This window comes from Heterodontus francisci, chromosome 11, assembly GCF_036365525.1.
Source record: "Heterodontus francisci isolate sHetFra1 chromosome 11, sHetFra1.hap1, whole genome shotgun sequence".
NCBI classification, from domain to species: Eukaryota; Metazoa; Chordata; class Chondrichthyes; order Heterodontiformes; family Heterodontidae; genus Heterodontus; species Heterodontus francisci.
Genome location: NC_090381.1, coordinates 53325719 through 53340475, shown reverse-complemented (window position 1 = coordinate 53340475; position 14757 = coordinate 53325719). Strand labels below are relative to the sequence as shown.

The 14757-nt window shown below is 43.6% G+C and overlaps 1 protein-coding gene across 2 annotated transcripts in view; it reads right to left on the bottom strand.

Moving 5' to 3' along the window:
- Positions 1–14757, bottom strand: part of mlf1 (myeloid leukemia factor 1) — a 124033-nt gene that overhangs the window by 13543 nt on the left and 95733 nt on the right. For both annotated transcript variants that reach the window (XM_068041445.1, XM_068041444.1), the window contains exon 6: positions 14012–14123. In XM_068041445.1, the coding sequence (XP_067897546.1) occupies positions 14012–14123 (112 nt within the window). The remainder of the gene's footprint in view (positions 1–14011; positions 14124–14757) is intronic.

The following is a 14757-nucleotide window of genomic DNA, read 5'->3' as shown; positions in this document are numbered from 1 at the left end:
CACTACTGTTCTTTAGGAAAGGAAAGCTTCTATCCAACCCAATATGTCCTACATGTGACCAGACCCACAGCAAAGTGGGTGACTCTTAACTGCCCACTGAAATGGCCTTGCAAGCCACTAAGCTGCATCAAACTGTGACAGAAAAGTCGAATAATGACAAAATTGGACGGACCAAAAGTCCTCCTCACTAACATCTGGAATTTGTATCAAAATTAGGAGAGCTGTCCCACACACTAATCAAGCAACAGCCTGATATGGTCATACTCACTGAATCATACCTCACAGCTAGTGTCCTGGGGGGGGGGGGGGGTGGGGTGGGGGGGGTGGTGAGGGGATCACCATTGACCAGAAGATTAACTGGACCAGCCACATAAATACTCTGACTACAAGAGCAGGTCAGAAGCTTGAAATTCTGGGGTGAGTAACCCACCTCCTGACTCCCCAAAGCCTGTCCATCATATCTACAAGGCACAAGTCAGGAGTGATGCATTACTCTTTACTTGTCTGGATGGGTGCAGCTCCAACAACACTCAAGAAGCTGGACACTATCCAGGACAAAGAAGCCCGGTGATTGTCACCTCATCAACAATCTTAAGCATTCACTCCCTCCAACACCGGCAGCTGTGTGTACCATCTACAAGTGGCACTGCAGCAACTTGCCAAGCTTCCTTTGACAGCACCTTCCAAATCCAGCACCTCTACCACCTAGAAGAACAAGGGCAGCAGGTGCATGGGAACACCACCACCTGCAAGTTCTGCTCCAAGTCACACACTACCCTGACTTGGAGCTATATCACCGTTTCTTTGCTGTCACTGGGTCAAAATCCTGGAACAACCTTCCTAACAGCACTGTCGGTATACCTACACTACAAGGACTACAGCAGTTCAAGAAGGCAGCTTGCCACCACCTTCTCATGAGCAATTAGGCAATGGCAATAACTGCTGGCCTAGCCAGCGATGTCCACTTTCCACGAACAAATTTAAAAAATTACTGAACAGAGTGATGAGAAGAGTGTGGGTTATAGCAACATGTTGAAGAATCTTGAAGAGAAAGAACACAAAGTTTGTGAGGAGAGGGTGGGTGCTTTCAGGAGGTAGGTGAGACTATAGTTTTGAAAGAGGAGAAACAATACTGAAATATAGGGAGATGTTGACAATCATATGCCTAAGAAGGGTATGTTGGGTGGTGGGCTTCATGAGGAAACTGCTTAATGAGGCTGAGCAAGGTGCAGAGAAGCTGCATTCTTTAATGGAGGAAGGAGAGGCAACTGGATTTAGAAAACAAAGTCCATGAGCTCCTCACATTTAAAGTCAGAGCTACGTAAGTAGGATGTGGGGGTATTAGGGCAGAGGAGGTGCAGGGGTTTGCCGCACCCCTCACAATGACAAATAAAGGCAGAACAGTTTGAGGTGCAGAATTCAAATCTGGAGGTGGACACGCACATTGTTTTTATACTTCTGTCTGCATGCATGGATTTGAATCTACAGACATGGCTGTTGTATTAAAAGGAAGGGTGGAAGTGGGAGATGATCGAGGAGCTGATGGGGATGAAGGCATCAAAAAATGGAAGCAAGGCAGTTGTTGAGGTGATTAGCAGAGTCACTCTTACCTCTGTGATTAACAGATTAGAGAGAAGAAACTGGAGGGGATCTGTCCAAGGGATGGCAGGTAGTTTTTTCTAGTTGCGAAAAAAATTGAATGACAGGAAGGAATGTATGATGAAAGTGAGGAACTTATCAAACATAAACCTGTCAATGACCTCAGCGATTAAGGTGCCTCATGTATTGTCAAGTTTGAGGTGTGGCCATGATATGGCTGGGACAGCTTATATGCAGGGTGAGGTTGAGGGAAGAACAAAGAGCAGAGAAATCAGAGCTGCTGGTTGAAGCCACCAAGTATGAGAATTTGATATATATATAGGCTGAGTGAACCCAGAAGGGAGAACATTTTGGCAGGTAAGCACAATGGAATAGTAGGCACTGAGAATGTTGAACTAGAAGTGAGTTGAAGAGTGAGATATTCAAATGAGGAAAAAAATCTCAGCAGTTTACAGATTAATCCATGGCAGTTTTGGGTATGGGCTTGGTAGAACAAGTGTCTTCCGTGGGAGATACTTTGCTGAGTTGGAAAGAGTTGATTTAGTGAGATACGTTTTAGTGAGGCCAGGGTAAGAATATGAATTACATCATCTAGGATGACTTCCAAAATGGGGAGGACCTAATTTCTAAGAGAGAAAACATACTGTAGGATAGTATAGGCTATGTGGAGAAATAAGGAGTAATCTTTCTTTGTTCATTCAAATTATTCTCCACAACCCTCACATGACTGAAAAACACTAAAGATTGGTGGGGCTCTTTTATGCAGAATAGGCTTCGGAAACTTTGTCAGATTTGATGATTGCTACGATTGACGTGGGAGAACTGCACTGCTAATTCAGTCCCACTTCTCCACAGGTCACAGCACTTACCGGAATAGCCAATTAAATACTTTATTTGACCCAGAATAAAGCACAACAATCAGGTTTCTTTAATAAACAACAAAATTATCCATTTATTATAAAACCAAGTCTTAACCAATAATGATGTAAACATACACGCGAATCGAAATATTGACACTCCTTATTTTTTCCCTAGCCCTCATGCACACTGTTACGATCAGGTGAGAAAGGTGTCTAGGGGTCCCTCTCAGCCTTCACCTGGTCTTACTGTAACAGGGTTTGATTTTAAACACACAGGGCTTGATTTTATCTTAGGTGGAAGTGAATTCAACCCGCATTTTACAGGGCCCCGGGCTTTAATTGTCCCGAGGTGGGACTTCCACCTGCTTGAGGGAGGAAGTCCCGCCTCATTGAACTGCTGGCCAAACAGCGGGCCGGCAGCTTTTAGTCCCAGCAGCGTCACCAGGAGTGGTGGCCACTGCTGGGACTGCAGCCCAGCCGACCAGATGGAGCCATTAGTGAAGGTAAGTTGGGCACGCCTCACCAGGGAGATTGGTCCTTCCCTGGTGAGGCTGGAGTGGTCGCTCGGGGGGAGGCGTCTTGGGTCCCGGGGATGGGTTGGGATGTTTGGGCGGCCCTCAATCGGGCACCCTGTGCCCAACTGCCATGCACCCCCCCCCCCCCCGCCCCCCAGCGCACGGAAAGACCAGCAGCTATTGCTGAGTGGCCTTTCACGTCCCCAGCACACCCACTTGCCACGTGCAAAATACCCGTGGAGGCAGGCGAGGGCCCTTAAGTGGCCACTTAAGGGCCTTGATTGGCCATGGGCGGGTCATGCCCGCCCCCCGCCCGACTGCCATAAAGTTGATCGGAGGCGGGAGCGGGGCGGGTAGGACTCCCGGAGCTTCCTGCTCAATTTTAAGCCACCTCCACGCCACCATTTGACCCACTGGGGCAGCGTAAAATTCAGCCCACCGTGTTTTAAGCTCCCCCTTGGTGAATCCTTGTTCACCGTTTTGCAATTATAAGGCAAAGAAATGAGCACAAACAGGCTTTCTTAGGATTAAAGAAGAAAAGTGAAATTTATTAAACTTAAACTAAAAACTCGAATTTGGTTAACACCTATGGATACACGATGTACACTTGCTAGCATGCATATGCGATACACGCAGATATGGGCAGAAAGAGCTGAAGAAAAACAAAGTGGAAAGGTTTGAGGCAATATCTGAAGAGATTGTTACAGTTCATCAAGCTCACTGTAGAGTCCTTTTGTAGGTTGATCTTGCTTTACGTTGGGGCCCAGTATTCTTCTTAAACCTTGTTCACTGTAGGGAGATTTTTCTCTCTTGGGGTTCATATGGGTCCAGTGGGTTTTCGGCATTCTGTGAGAAAGAGATGGGAGCAGACAGGAAAGGCTGTGGTGAGCCAGTCATGAGAAGTCTTTTCAATCCAGGAGCAAACAGCTTTCTGTCTTCAAACACTGTTTCTCCAGTTTAAAACTCTCAGTTCAAACTCTGCAACAGCCAGTTAGTCATGTGACTAAATTGGTCTGACCACGTCTGTTCGGTGCATTAGGAGCAGGGGATAGCTCCTTTGTTTCAATGCTGTCTGCTAATATGCAAAAATGTTCTTCCAGCCAGGGGCTTGGCAACCCCTTGTAATAGGCCTTCTCTTCTTCCGAGCAACAATTTGAAATTTTATGTCCATATGGTGATATTAATGTGCCTCATTCTTGGCAGGTGGGGGCCTGCATGACACCTCCACACCCAGGGGAATGAAATGCGATTTGAAAAAAAGGCTCATTTCATTAAAACGGTTCAGTGAAATATAGATGACACAGAAAACCATGCATTTCTCTTTCATTCCCATTCATTTATGAATGCTAAAACTTACAGCACTGTCTTCTTGGTGCCAGAGTTGCTTTAATTTACCCCTTTTTGGCATCCCAGTAAACATGCGGTTCTTTGGGGAAGTTTTTCTTCAGTTCGCCCCTTTCCATGACTGCCTAGGGCCTTTGTTCCTGCTGAGGTAATTTTTTTTTCAGGAGTGTTAGTAGTGGGTGGGTCTATCTTGAACTTTCTTTCAGTGCCTCGCTGAGTTATGCAAATGCTTTTGACTTGAGGGGATGGGTGGTTTCCTTTTCCTCTGACTGTGAGGGAGGATTCTTTGTTAATCCCCCCTTTATCCTCTGGGACATTCCTGCCTGCAGGTATTTGTGCAGACTTTGCTGTACTCCCCTACGGCACTTTGACTAGGTGAGGCATCACCCTCACAGTTTCTCTGCCCCCTAGAGGTCTTTCTTTGTCTCTGCAGGTTCCTGTAAATGCTGTTCGCAACACTGGTGAGATGCTTCCAGAGTCTGCATTTACGTAGGAGGATGTGGGGTCTAACTTTTCACATGTTTTGGGGTTGGCTGACCGGACAGTAGGGGTTTTCATCCGGGATTCCTCCCGGATTTCCTTTAACCTGCGCTCTTGATCACTTTGTCCCCTTCCCTGTCTAAACTTTTGCCAGCCTTGTGCCTGCCTGTCCCCTTTTGTTCTCGGCGGGGTTTCCTTACAGTTCATCAGCCCTCTGCTGGAGGGTCCTCCTAACACCGATACAGGACTGAGGGGTGCAAATTTCACTGGGGTTGGGGTTTCTCCTCAACCTGGCACATGTGGCAACTCTTGCAGTACTCCACCCAGAGTACATCCTGCACCCTTGCCACCCTCAGTGCTTCCTTCAAGTGTGATCAACATGGAGGAGTACTGATTCATCAGCTGAGGGAGGGCAGTAGGTGGTAATCAGCAGGAGGTTTCCTTGCCCATGTTTGACCTGATGCCATGAGACTTCATGGGATCAGGAGTCGATGTTGAGGACTCTCAGGGCAACTCCCTTCCGACTGTATACCACTATGCTGCCACCTCTGCTGGGTCTGTCCTGCCGGTGGGACAGGACATACCCTGGGATGTGATGGCAGTGTCTGGGACATTGTAAGGTATGATTCCGTGAGTATGACTATGTCAGGCTGTTGCTTGACTAGCCTGTGAGATAGCTCTCCCAACTTTGGCACAAGCCCCCAGATGTTAGATAGGAGGACTTTGCAGGGTCAAAAGGGCTGGGCTTGCCGTTGCCGTTTCTGGTGCCTAGGTCGATGCTGGACGGTCTGTCCGGTTTCATTCTGTTTTATTGACTTTGTAGTGGTTAGAAACAACTGAGTGGCTTGCTAGGCCATTTCAGAGGGCATTTAAGAGTCAACCACATTTCTGTGGGTCTGGAGTCACATGTAGGCCAGACCAGGTAAGGACAGCAGATTTCCTTCCTTAGTGAACCAGATGGGTTTTTACAACAATGGACAATGGTTTCATGGCCATCATTTGACTAGTTTTTAATTCCAGATTTATTAATTGAATTCAAATTCCACCTTCTGCTGTGGTGGGATTCGAACCCATGTCCCCAGAGAAATACCCTGGGTCTCTGGGTTACTCGTGCAGTGACAATACCCCTTGCTTTTCATTGGGGCCCAGTATTCTTCTTAAACCTTGTTTGCTGTAGGGGACTTTTCTCTCTTGTGGCTCAGGTGTCTTCAGTGGATTCAGAGGTTTGTGAGAAAGAGATGGGAGCAGATAGGAGAGATCTTCTCAGTCTAGGAGCAGTCTGAGTTCAAACTCTCTGTGGCTAGTTCAAATGAAAACCCTGGAACAGCAAGTTAGTCATGTGACCAGCTGGTCTAACCAGTCCTGGCCCTTGTGGACTGTATCCTCCTTAGCAGGCCCTGGAATGCGCTTCCTCACCTTCGGTGTCTGTTAGTATGTAAATGTTTTTTTTCCAACCATGGCTGACCTGTTTAACAAGTCATTGCCTCACTTCAACAACAGTTAAAAATCAATGTTCATGACAAAATTGATGTGCCTCATATTCTTGGCAGGTGGGGGACTAAAATAACATTGGATGCCACTCAAACGCTTTCCAGGCGAGGGTGTTGAACAGTCAGTGTTGGGTATGCGTTCAAAGTAAATCAACTGTAGAAGGCTTCACATAGGTTTTCCATCAACAGGTGTCACTTCTCACATTCGATACAAAAGTCCTTCTATAGATGCAAGGTTTTTGCAAATTCAGGGTTTCTTCAAAAATGCAGGAGGCAACACAACTACTTCAGATAAGCTTGGGCTTTTCAACAGAAGTCATACTTGTCTGGTTCTTTTTCTGATCTCCTGGGAAGTCCATCTCAAATTCCAATTGCCTGCTTTAGTCCAAATCCACTGGCTTTTAAAGTTCAAAATGAAACTAAAATTTTCCAATTAAGTCCCATGGCAATTATAAATTCTCTCTTGTCACAACAAAGGGTAGCTCTTAGGTCAAATTCCCTGCTGGTTTCCTTCAAATTTCCTGGTTTCTAGTATTTTGTTTACTGGTCAAAACAAGGAACCTCTTGTTGTCCTTGTTTTTTTTGTAAAGCATCCATAAAGTTCAGCTATCTCCAGATGTTTTAATGTCCATGAAATTTGTTCTTTTTAGTTATTAAAAATATAAATTCCAAGTTTTAGCAAAAATATGGACTCTCTGTGACACATCCGCCCTTGGCGAAATGAAATGCCATTTTTGAATGCATTTCATTACAATGTAATAAAAACAGAAGTTGAAAACATTTTAAACACATTCTCACACTCATGCCCCCCATTCACTCGACTTGTAGTTAATACAATTTTGCTTTGTACCATCTTTACTCATAACTCAACAAAATTAAATCTGTGACAGAGCATCTGGGATAACATTATTTTTTCCCAAAATGTAGACAATCTTTAAGTGATAAGTAAACTCGATTGGAATATTCTAGCATTCTAGATTTTACATTTTTCCTCAAAGGTTAATGGGTTATGGTCAGTATATATCAGTGTTTCTCTGTAGTCGTTGTGGACATATACTTCAAAATATTCAAGAGCCAAAAACAGACCAAACATTTCTTTCTCCATGGTGGAATTTTTTTTGGTGGCAATTTAGTTTTTTTTTGAAAAGTATCCTACTGGTCTTTCTATGCCTGATTCATCATCTTGTAACAGGACTGCACCAACCCCCAGGTCACTAGAATCAATCGCTACCTTGAAGGGCTTAGTAAAATTTGGAGCAGCCAAAAGTGGTTCATTAGTCAAAATAGCCTTCTGTTTTTCAAAAGATGCCTGGCACTCCCCTGACCACACTAGCATTGTTTTCTTTTTCTGTAGCAAATCTGTTAGTGGAGGAGCTGCACTACTGAAATTTGGTACAAACCATCTGTAGAAACCACACATCCCCAAACACCTCATGATTCCACGCTTAGTCTCAGGGGTAGGGAACCCAACCAAGGCTTGTACTTTTGCAATTCTTGGCAACACCTGTCCTTGCCTCACTATATGCCCAAGGTAGGTCACTCTCGCTTTGGCGAATTCGCTTTTGGCAAGTTTACCACTCAATCAGCTGCTTCTAATTTTTTAAACAGTTTCTAGCTGTTTCAATTGAAGTGTTACTGTATACCAACACATCATCAAGATACACTACAGTTAGGAACACTGGCTGCCACTTCATTTATTAGTCTCTGAAAGGTTGCTGGGGTATTTTTTAGCACGAATGGCATCAATTGGCACTGGTAAAGACCGTCTGGTGTGGCAAAAGCTGATATTTCTTTAGCTTGGGGTGTTGACAAATCTATTTTTGTAAGAAACATGGCACTGCCCACTCTGTCAATACAGTCCTCCAAGTCAGGAATTGGGTAGGAGTCTGCCTTTGTTGATGCATTAACTTTTCTGTAGTCTATGCAGTCTGGTTGACCCATCAGGTTTAGGCATTAATACTATTGGTGAGCTCCAGCTGCTTTGATTAGGTTCAATTAAGTTGTTTTCCAGCATGTATTGGATTTCTGCTTTTACTTGGGCCTGTTTGCCTGGACTTAAGTGATAAGGATGCTGTTTTATGGGAACAGATTCCCCTACATCCTCATCATGTGTGGCTGAGGTTGTACATCCTGGCTTATCCCTACTGACTCTTTTAAATGCTGTGAGTAGCCTTGTTAGGTCTTCTCGTTGTTCTGAATCTAAATATGAAAGCATGGTGTCCTTTCTTTCTCGCATTTCAGGATTGGCTAACTGGATAGCAGGTCATTCAACTGGAGAATTGTCTAGGTTTCCTTCTGCCTCATCCTCACTGTCCCTTTCATTCTTCAAGGGCCCTATCTCCTGACATACCTGTACTTGCTTATCCTCCTCCGTGCGATAATATTGTTTGAACATATTGATATGACACAGTCAACTCTTTTTCTGGTGATCTGGGGTGTCAATCAAATAATTTACCTTATCGATTCTTTTGACTACTTTATATGGACCACTGAACCATGCTTTTAATAGTTCATCCTGTAAAAGTAATAACACTAACACTTCATAACCTGGTTGAAATGTTCGGGTCTTTGCATGTTTGTCTGCCTTTTTTTCATAGTGGTTTGGGATGCTTTCAGATGTTCCTGAACCACATTGCAAGCTCTTGTGAGCCGGTCTGGAACACAGATATATAGTCGAGTACAGAAGATTCATCCCTCTGTTCTAAAAACCTGTCTTTGATTAGTTTTAGAGGACCTCTTATCTCATGTCCATAAACTAATTCAAAAGGACTAAAACCTGTAGACTCATTAAGTGAATCTCCAGTGGCAGATAAAAGAAAGTCTAATCCTTTATCCCAATCATGAGGATATTCATGACAAGTTGCTCGAATCACTGTTTTGAGAGTTTGATGGTACCTTTCTAAAGCTCCCTGTGTCTGTGAAACTTCTTGAAACATTTTAGACATAAAATTGGAACCTTGATCCGACTGAACTTCAATTGGTAATCCATATCTAGTAAAGAATTGGGTTAACTTCTCTACCACTAGCTTAGCAGTAATTGTCCTCAAAGGAATGACCTCTGGGAATCGAGTAGCCATATCCATGATAGTGAATATATATTGGTGTCCCACTTTTGTTTTTGGCAAGGGTCCTACACAGTTTACCAACACTCAACTAAGTGGTTCACCAATAACTGTCCTCAGTACCTTGCTCTACGGCAGCGAGGCCTGGACAACGTATGCCAGCCAAGAGCGACGTCTCAATTCATTCCATCTTCGCTGCCTTCGGAGAATACTTGGCATCAGGTGGCAGGACTATATCTCCAACACAGAAGTCCTTGAAGCGGCCAACACCCCCAGCTTATACACACTACTGAGTCAGCGGCGCTTGAGATGGCTTGGCCATGTGAGCCGCATGGAAGATGGCAGGATCCCCAAAGACACATTGTACAGCGAGCTCGCCACTGGTATCAGACCCACCGGCCGTCCATGTCTCCGCTATAAAGACGTCTGCAAACGCGACATGAAATCGTGTGACATTGATCACGAGTCGTGGGAGTCAGTTGCCAGCATTCGCCAGAGCTGGCGGGCAGCCATAAAGACAGGGCTAAATTGTGGCGAGTCAAAGAGACTTAGTAGTTGGCAGGAAAAAAGACAGAGGCGCAAGGGGAGAGCCAACTGTGCAACAGCCCCGACAAACAAATTTCTCTGCAGCACCTGTGGAAGAGCCTGTCACTTCAGAATTGGCCTTTATAGCCACTCCAGGCGCTGCTTCACAAACCACTGACCACCTCCAGGCGCGTATCCATTGTCTCTCGAGATAAGGAGGCCCAAAAGAAAGAAAGAAAGAAAGAAATAACTGATATGGGGATTAGAGGTGCCGGTTTTATGGCAGGTTGCGGTTTTCCCATAATCTGGCACATCGGATAAGACCTGGCCAGTAATAATGCTGACTTATACGTGATTTGGTCTTGAGGATCCCCATATGTGCTGCTAAAGGAATTTCAAGCGCTAACCTTAATAGGTCCTAGCGATACTTAGGTGGTACCACTGCCTGTCAAACAATCATCCATTCTTCGTCTGCAAGTCTATGAGGCAGTCTCCACTTCCTCATCAGAACCCCATCTTTAACATAATAGCCTTCTGGAACTCCTTTTGCCTGAGCTGATTGTGCCACTTGTTTTAACTCTGGGTCAGCTTGCTGTGCTGTGATCAGAGACGATTTATTAAACATTTCATTTGGATTATCTAAATCCCCAAAGAAAGTTTCAGATATTCGGCTATCTGTCTGTGGTGCCAATTTTACCTCCGACAAAAGAACTTGTTTAGCCATTGCTCGGGTTACTAAACATGAAGGAAAAATTCCTGGAACCTTTTCCTGTAACTGCTTTGTCTCTTTAACTTCACTTGGTTTCTCTGTGACTATGGGAGAAACTAATACTTTTGCTCCGGCCAAATCAATAGGAGTAGGTCAATTCCATCTACTGGCAAACTACAGACAAATCCTACAGTTACCATCCCAGGCATTAGGTCACACTCCAGGTGCACTTGAGACAAAGGTATAGGTATATACTCCCCGCCAATACCATTAAGTAAACCTTTAGCATTCAGTGCACTCTCTGGTGGAAATGCTATACCTTTCCCCAGCAAAAGAGTTTGGGTTGCTCCTCTATCCCTAAGTATAATGATAGGTTTGCTTGCCTCACTTGAGGGATAAAGAGTTATTTTTCCTTTTGACAAGAAATCCTTATAACTTTCAGGTATCTTATTCTCAATCCCTACACTTTTTGGTTTTTGGATTTGTTCTTACAGCTGCCGTCAAAGCTACAGCCTGACTTGCTGTAGTCTGTCAGAATCCCTTTCTCTGCATTAATTTTGTGTACCCCAACAAGTCCCGTGGGTTTACTTCGCAATTTCCAGCATTCTGAACAAAGATGTCCCATCTTGTGACAATGATAACACTTCAGCTTGCGGACCTCACTTACAACCTCAGCACCTTCCTTTCTGGCCTGAGTAGGTATTCCTGGGGCGTTCCCAGCTGTCCCTTCTTGTCCCCGGCTACTTGCTTTCCTTTCACTCTCACAGCTTCTATTCTTCTCGGGTTTGTGGGGGTGATGGACAAAGGGTTTGGGCTTATACACAAACTCAAAATCATCAGTGATTTCCACTGCCTGTCTGGACACTGAAACCTTTTGGTTCTCTACAGGAGTTCTCACTACTGGAGGGAGTGAATTTTTACATTTTTCCGGGAGAATCAGTTCTCTAAGGTTCTCATCTGTGGCTTCCATCTTTAATGACATCTCAAATTCTATGGAAGTTGCCTAGCCAATCTCCGGAGGTTGCAGAATTTATGTCGGTAAGCTACAGGGACTAACTCATATGCAGCAAGAATAGCCTTTTTTGCCATCTCATAATCTGCAAAAGCCTCTTCAGAAAGCATAGCATAACCTTCATGAGCTCTGCCCATCAACCTGCTTTACATCAGCAGTGTCCAGCTTTCCTTTGGCCATTTCATTTGTTTGGCTATCTTTTCAAAAGAAATGAAAAATGCCTATACATCCATTCCTCAAACTTAGGGAGAGCTTATATCTTAGTTCCAGCTTTCTTAATGCGAATTCCCTTGCTTCTTTTTCACTTTCTCTTTGAAATTCGAGCTCAAGTCTTTCCAGTTCTATTTTTTTTCCCTGTTGACACTTAAGTTTTTCCAATTCTATTTCTTTTTCTTCTTCCTTGTCAAGTTTTCTTAGTTCTTTTTCTGTTTCCTGTTGAAGCCTACGTTTTTCCATTTCTAGTTCCTGATCAAGTTTTTTTCATTTGTAACTGAAGTTTAGCTAATTCAACTGCATCACCCTCTGATTTACTGTCTTCTTCTTTTTCCAATTTCAAATGTTGGGCGATTACTTGAATTATCTCTGCTTTTTTAGCTCCACATTTCAATTCTAACCCCAATTGTGCTGCCAAATCCTTTAGTTTAACTTTGGTTAAATTTTCCAAGTCACGGAGGGATATTTCCTCCTTCCCCAGAAAAGTTGCAGCAACTGCTAAAGCTATTCCGGTGGTGTACTGCACAAGAAACCTGGTTCTTTTATTTTCCTTTCTCAGTTATTATTACTCCGCTTACAATTCACCATTATCTAAGTAAATATATACGCAAATCGAAATAATAAAGCTCCTTATTTTCTCCCGAGCCCTCATGCACATGCATCCAAAAAAAGGTTAACCGGGGGAAAAAAAGGGATTTTAATACAGCTGTTTCAAAAGAATAAAAGGAATTTCAAAAAACTTAGACTACAATTATCTGGAAGGAAGATCTTTGGTTTAGCGAGGTGGCCCAAAGTCGAATTATTGGATGCCACTCAAACTCCTTCCAGGCGAGGTTTCCAGTATGGTTTTATGGTCAAAACCAGGAACCTCTTGTTGACCTTGTTTTTTCTTTAAAAGCATCCATAAAGTTCATCTATCTCTAGATCTTTCAATGTCCATGAAATTTTTTTTTAGTTTTTAAAAATATAAATTCCAAGTTTTAGCAAAAAATAAAGACTCTCCGTGACATGATGCATAATTTATCTATACCAGAAAGGGCTAGGCAATATTGTTTAGGAAAGGTAAATTTCTCCTTAATTTTCCAGAAAAGTTTTTATTCTCAAATACACATTTTGATGCATTCGTCTCAACTTTTCTCTGTGTCTTATATGTAATATGATATTTCCTACTTAGCCTCACCAAGTGGGTAACAGGGAGCTGTTATAGGGTTACCAAGGCAAGTTGTGCAGCTGGAGGAGCTTCTGATAAAACCCTTTAGCTGGCTGGACTCTGGTTTGCAACAGTTGTTGATATAAGGGGTCACCAAAAGCAAGCAAATAATTGGCCAGCACTGTCTCAAATAACAGGCCCAAGGTTCAAATGGTAACGTCTGAAGCCCACCAGCAAATGCTCAACCTGATTACAAATGCTCAACCTGATTATTAAAGAAGCCTTTTCCAAAGGGCACCTATAGAAGATTGCTTTGAAGCAACAGGAGGCAAAACATTAAGCCAAGCACAGCAGGATTCCACTTAGTGAGATCTCTCAGTCCTAAATCTAGGGCACTAATTGCAACAGTGACATTTCAAAATCCTAAAAATCTCAATCAAATCACCCCCTAACCTTTCATATTCCAGGGACTACATGCCTAGTTTATGTAATCTCCTCATAATCTAACCTTTGGATCCCTCGTAATGTTCTGGTTACTTCGTACTGCATTCCTTCCAAGACCAATGTATCCTTCTAAGGTGGAGTGGCCAGAATGGTACACAGTGCTCCAGATGTGGTCTAACCACGAATTTGTGTAGCTGTAGCAAAACTTTCACCGCCAACCCCCCCATCCCACTTCATCCCTGGTTCTCTACATATAAAGGCTAACATTCCATTAGCCTTTTGATTACTTTTTTTTATCTGCACCTGTTTTAAGTACGCAAAAGTATAATCTTGCAAGCAATACAAAACAAAATGAGCATCAGTATGAAGTTTTATAAAGAGGGGAAACAAAATATGGTAGAAGTTCTCATGGAGGGGGGTTGGCAATTTTTCTTGATCCTTGGTTTTGTTTGTTCTGATTAATGAGTTCAACTCTAAAGATGCAAAATATCTGTCAGTGCTATGCTCTTATCTATGCAGTTCAAACTTACTAACATATTTTAAATTCCTCAATATTAAGCTAGTTTATCAAAAATGATCCTGTAGATAAATAAAAGACTCTGATGTACCTTTGATCTTCAAAGGAGTTTCGTACATCCTCTACACCAAACGGATGTTTTCCAGGAGGCAAATAATTCGACACCTTACTCTCCCATTCTTGGTCGAAACCTGCTACATCAGCTGTTAAATTATGAAAAACAAAATAACAAAATAGGTTACAAAATACATATTAGATTTCACCACTGCCTCCCCCTTCCATCCCACACCGGCAATGCACACACACTCAAAGTTCAGTGTACAGAGTGCAAGCTGAGTGTGGAGATTTGGTGAATGGCAAGCTCACTAAAAGGGGGAGGAGGTGCTCCATTTTTCTACTTTTTTAACCCTCTAGTATTTGGTCCTTGCTTCGGTGCAGCGGAAAGAGCTGGCTGATGAGTAACTGGTAAGCTATTCTACTTATAAAGTTAAGGTATGGCAGGGTAGCTCTGCTGAGTGGAATGTACAGCCTGTGGCATGTGGGAGGTAAGTCATGGATGCACCATGTGTCCTAGGCAAACACATTTGCAGGAAGTGTCACCGGCTGCAGAAGCCTGAGTTCCGAGTTTCAGAACTCGAGTGGCGGCTGGAGTCACTGTTGTGCATCCGCGAGGCGGAGGACTACGTGCTTTGCACATTTAGGGAGGTAGTTACACTGCAGGTTAGGAGCATGCAGGCAGACAGGGAATGGGTGACCACCAGGCAGTCTAAGAAAACCAGGCAGGTAGTGTAGGAATCCCTTGATATGATCTCACCTGCTAATTGGTTTTCCATTTTG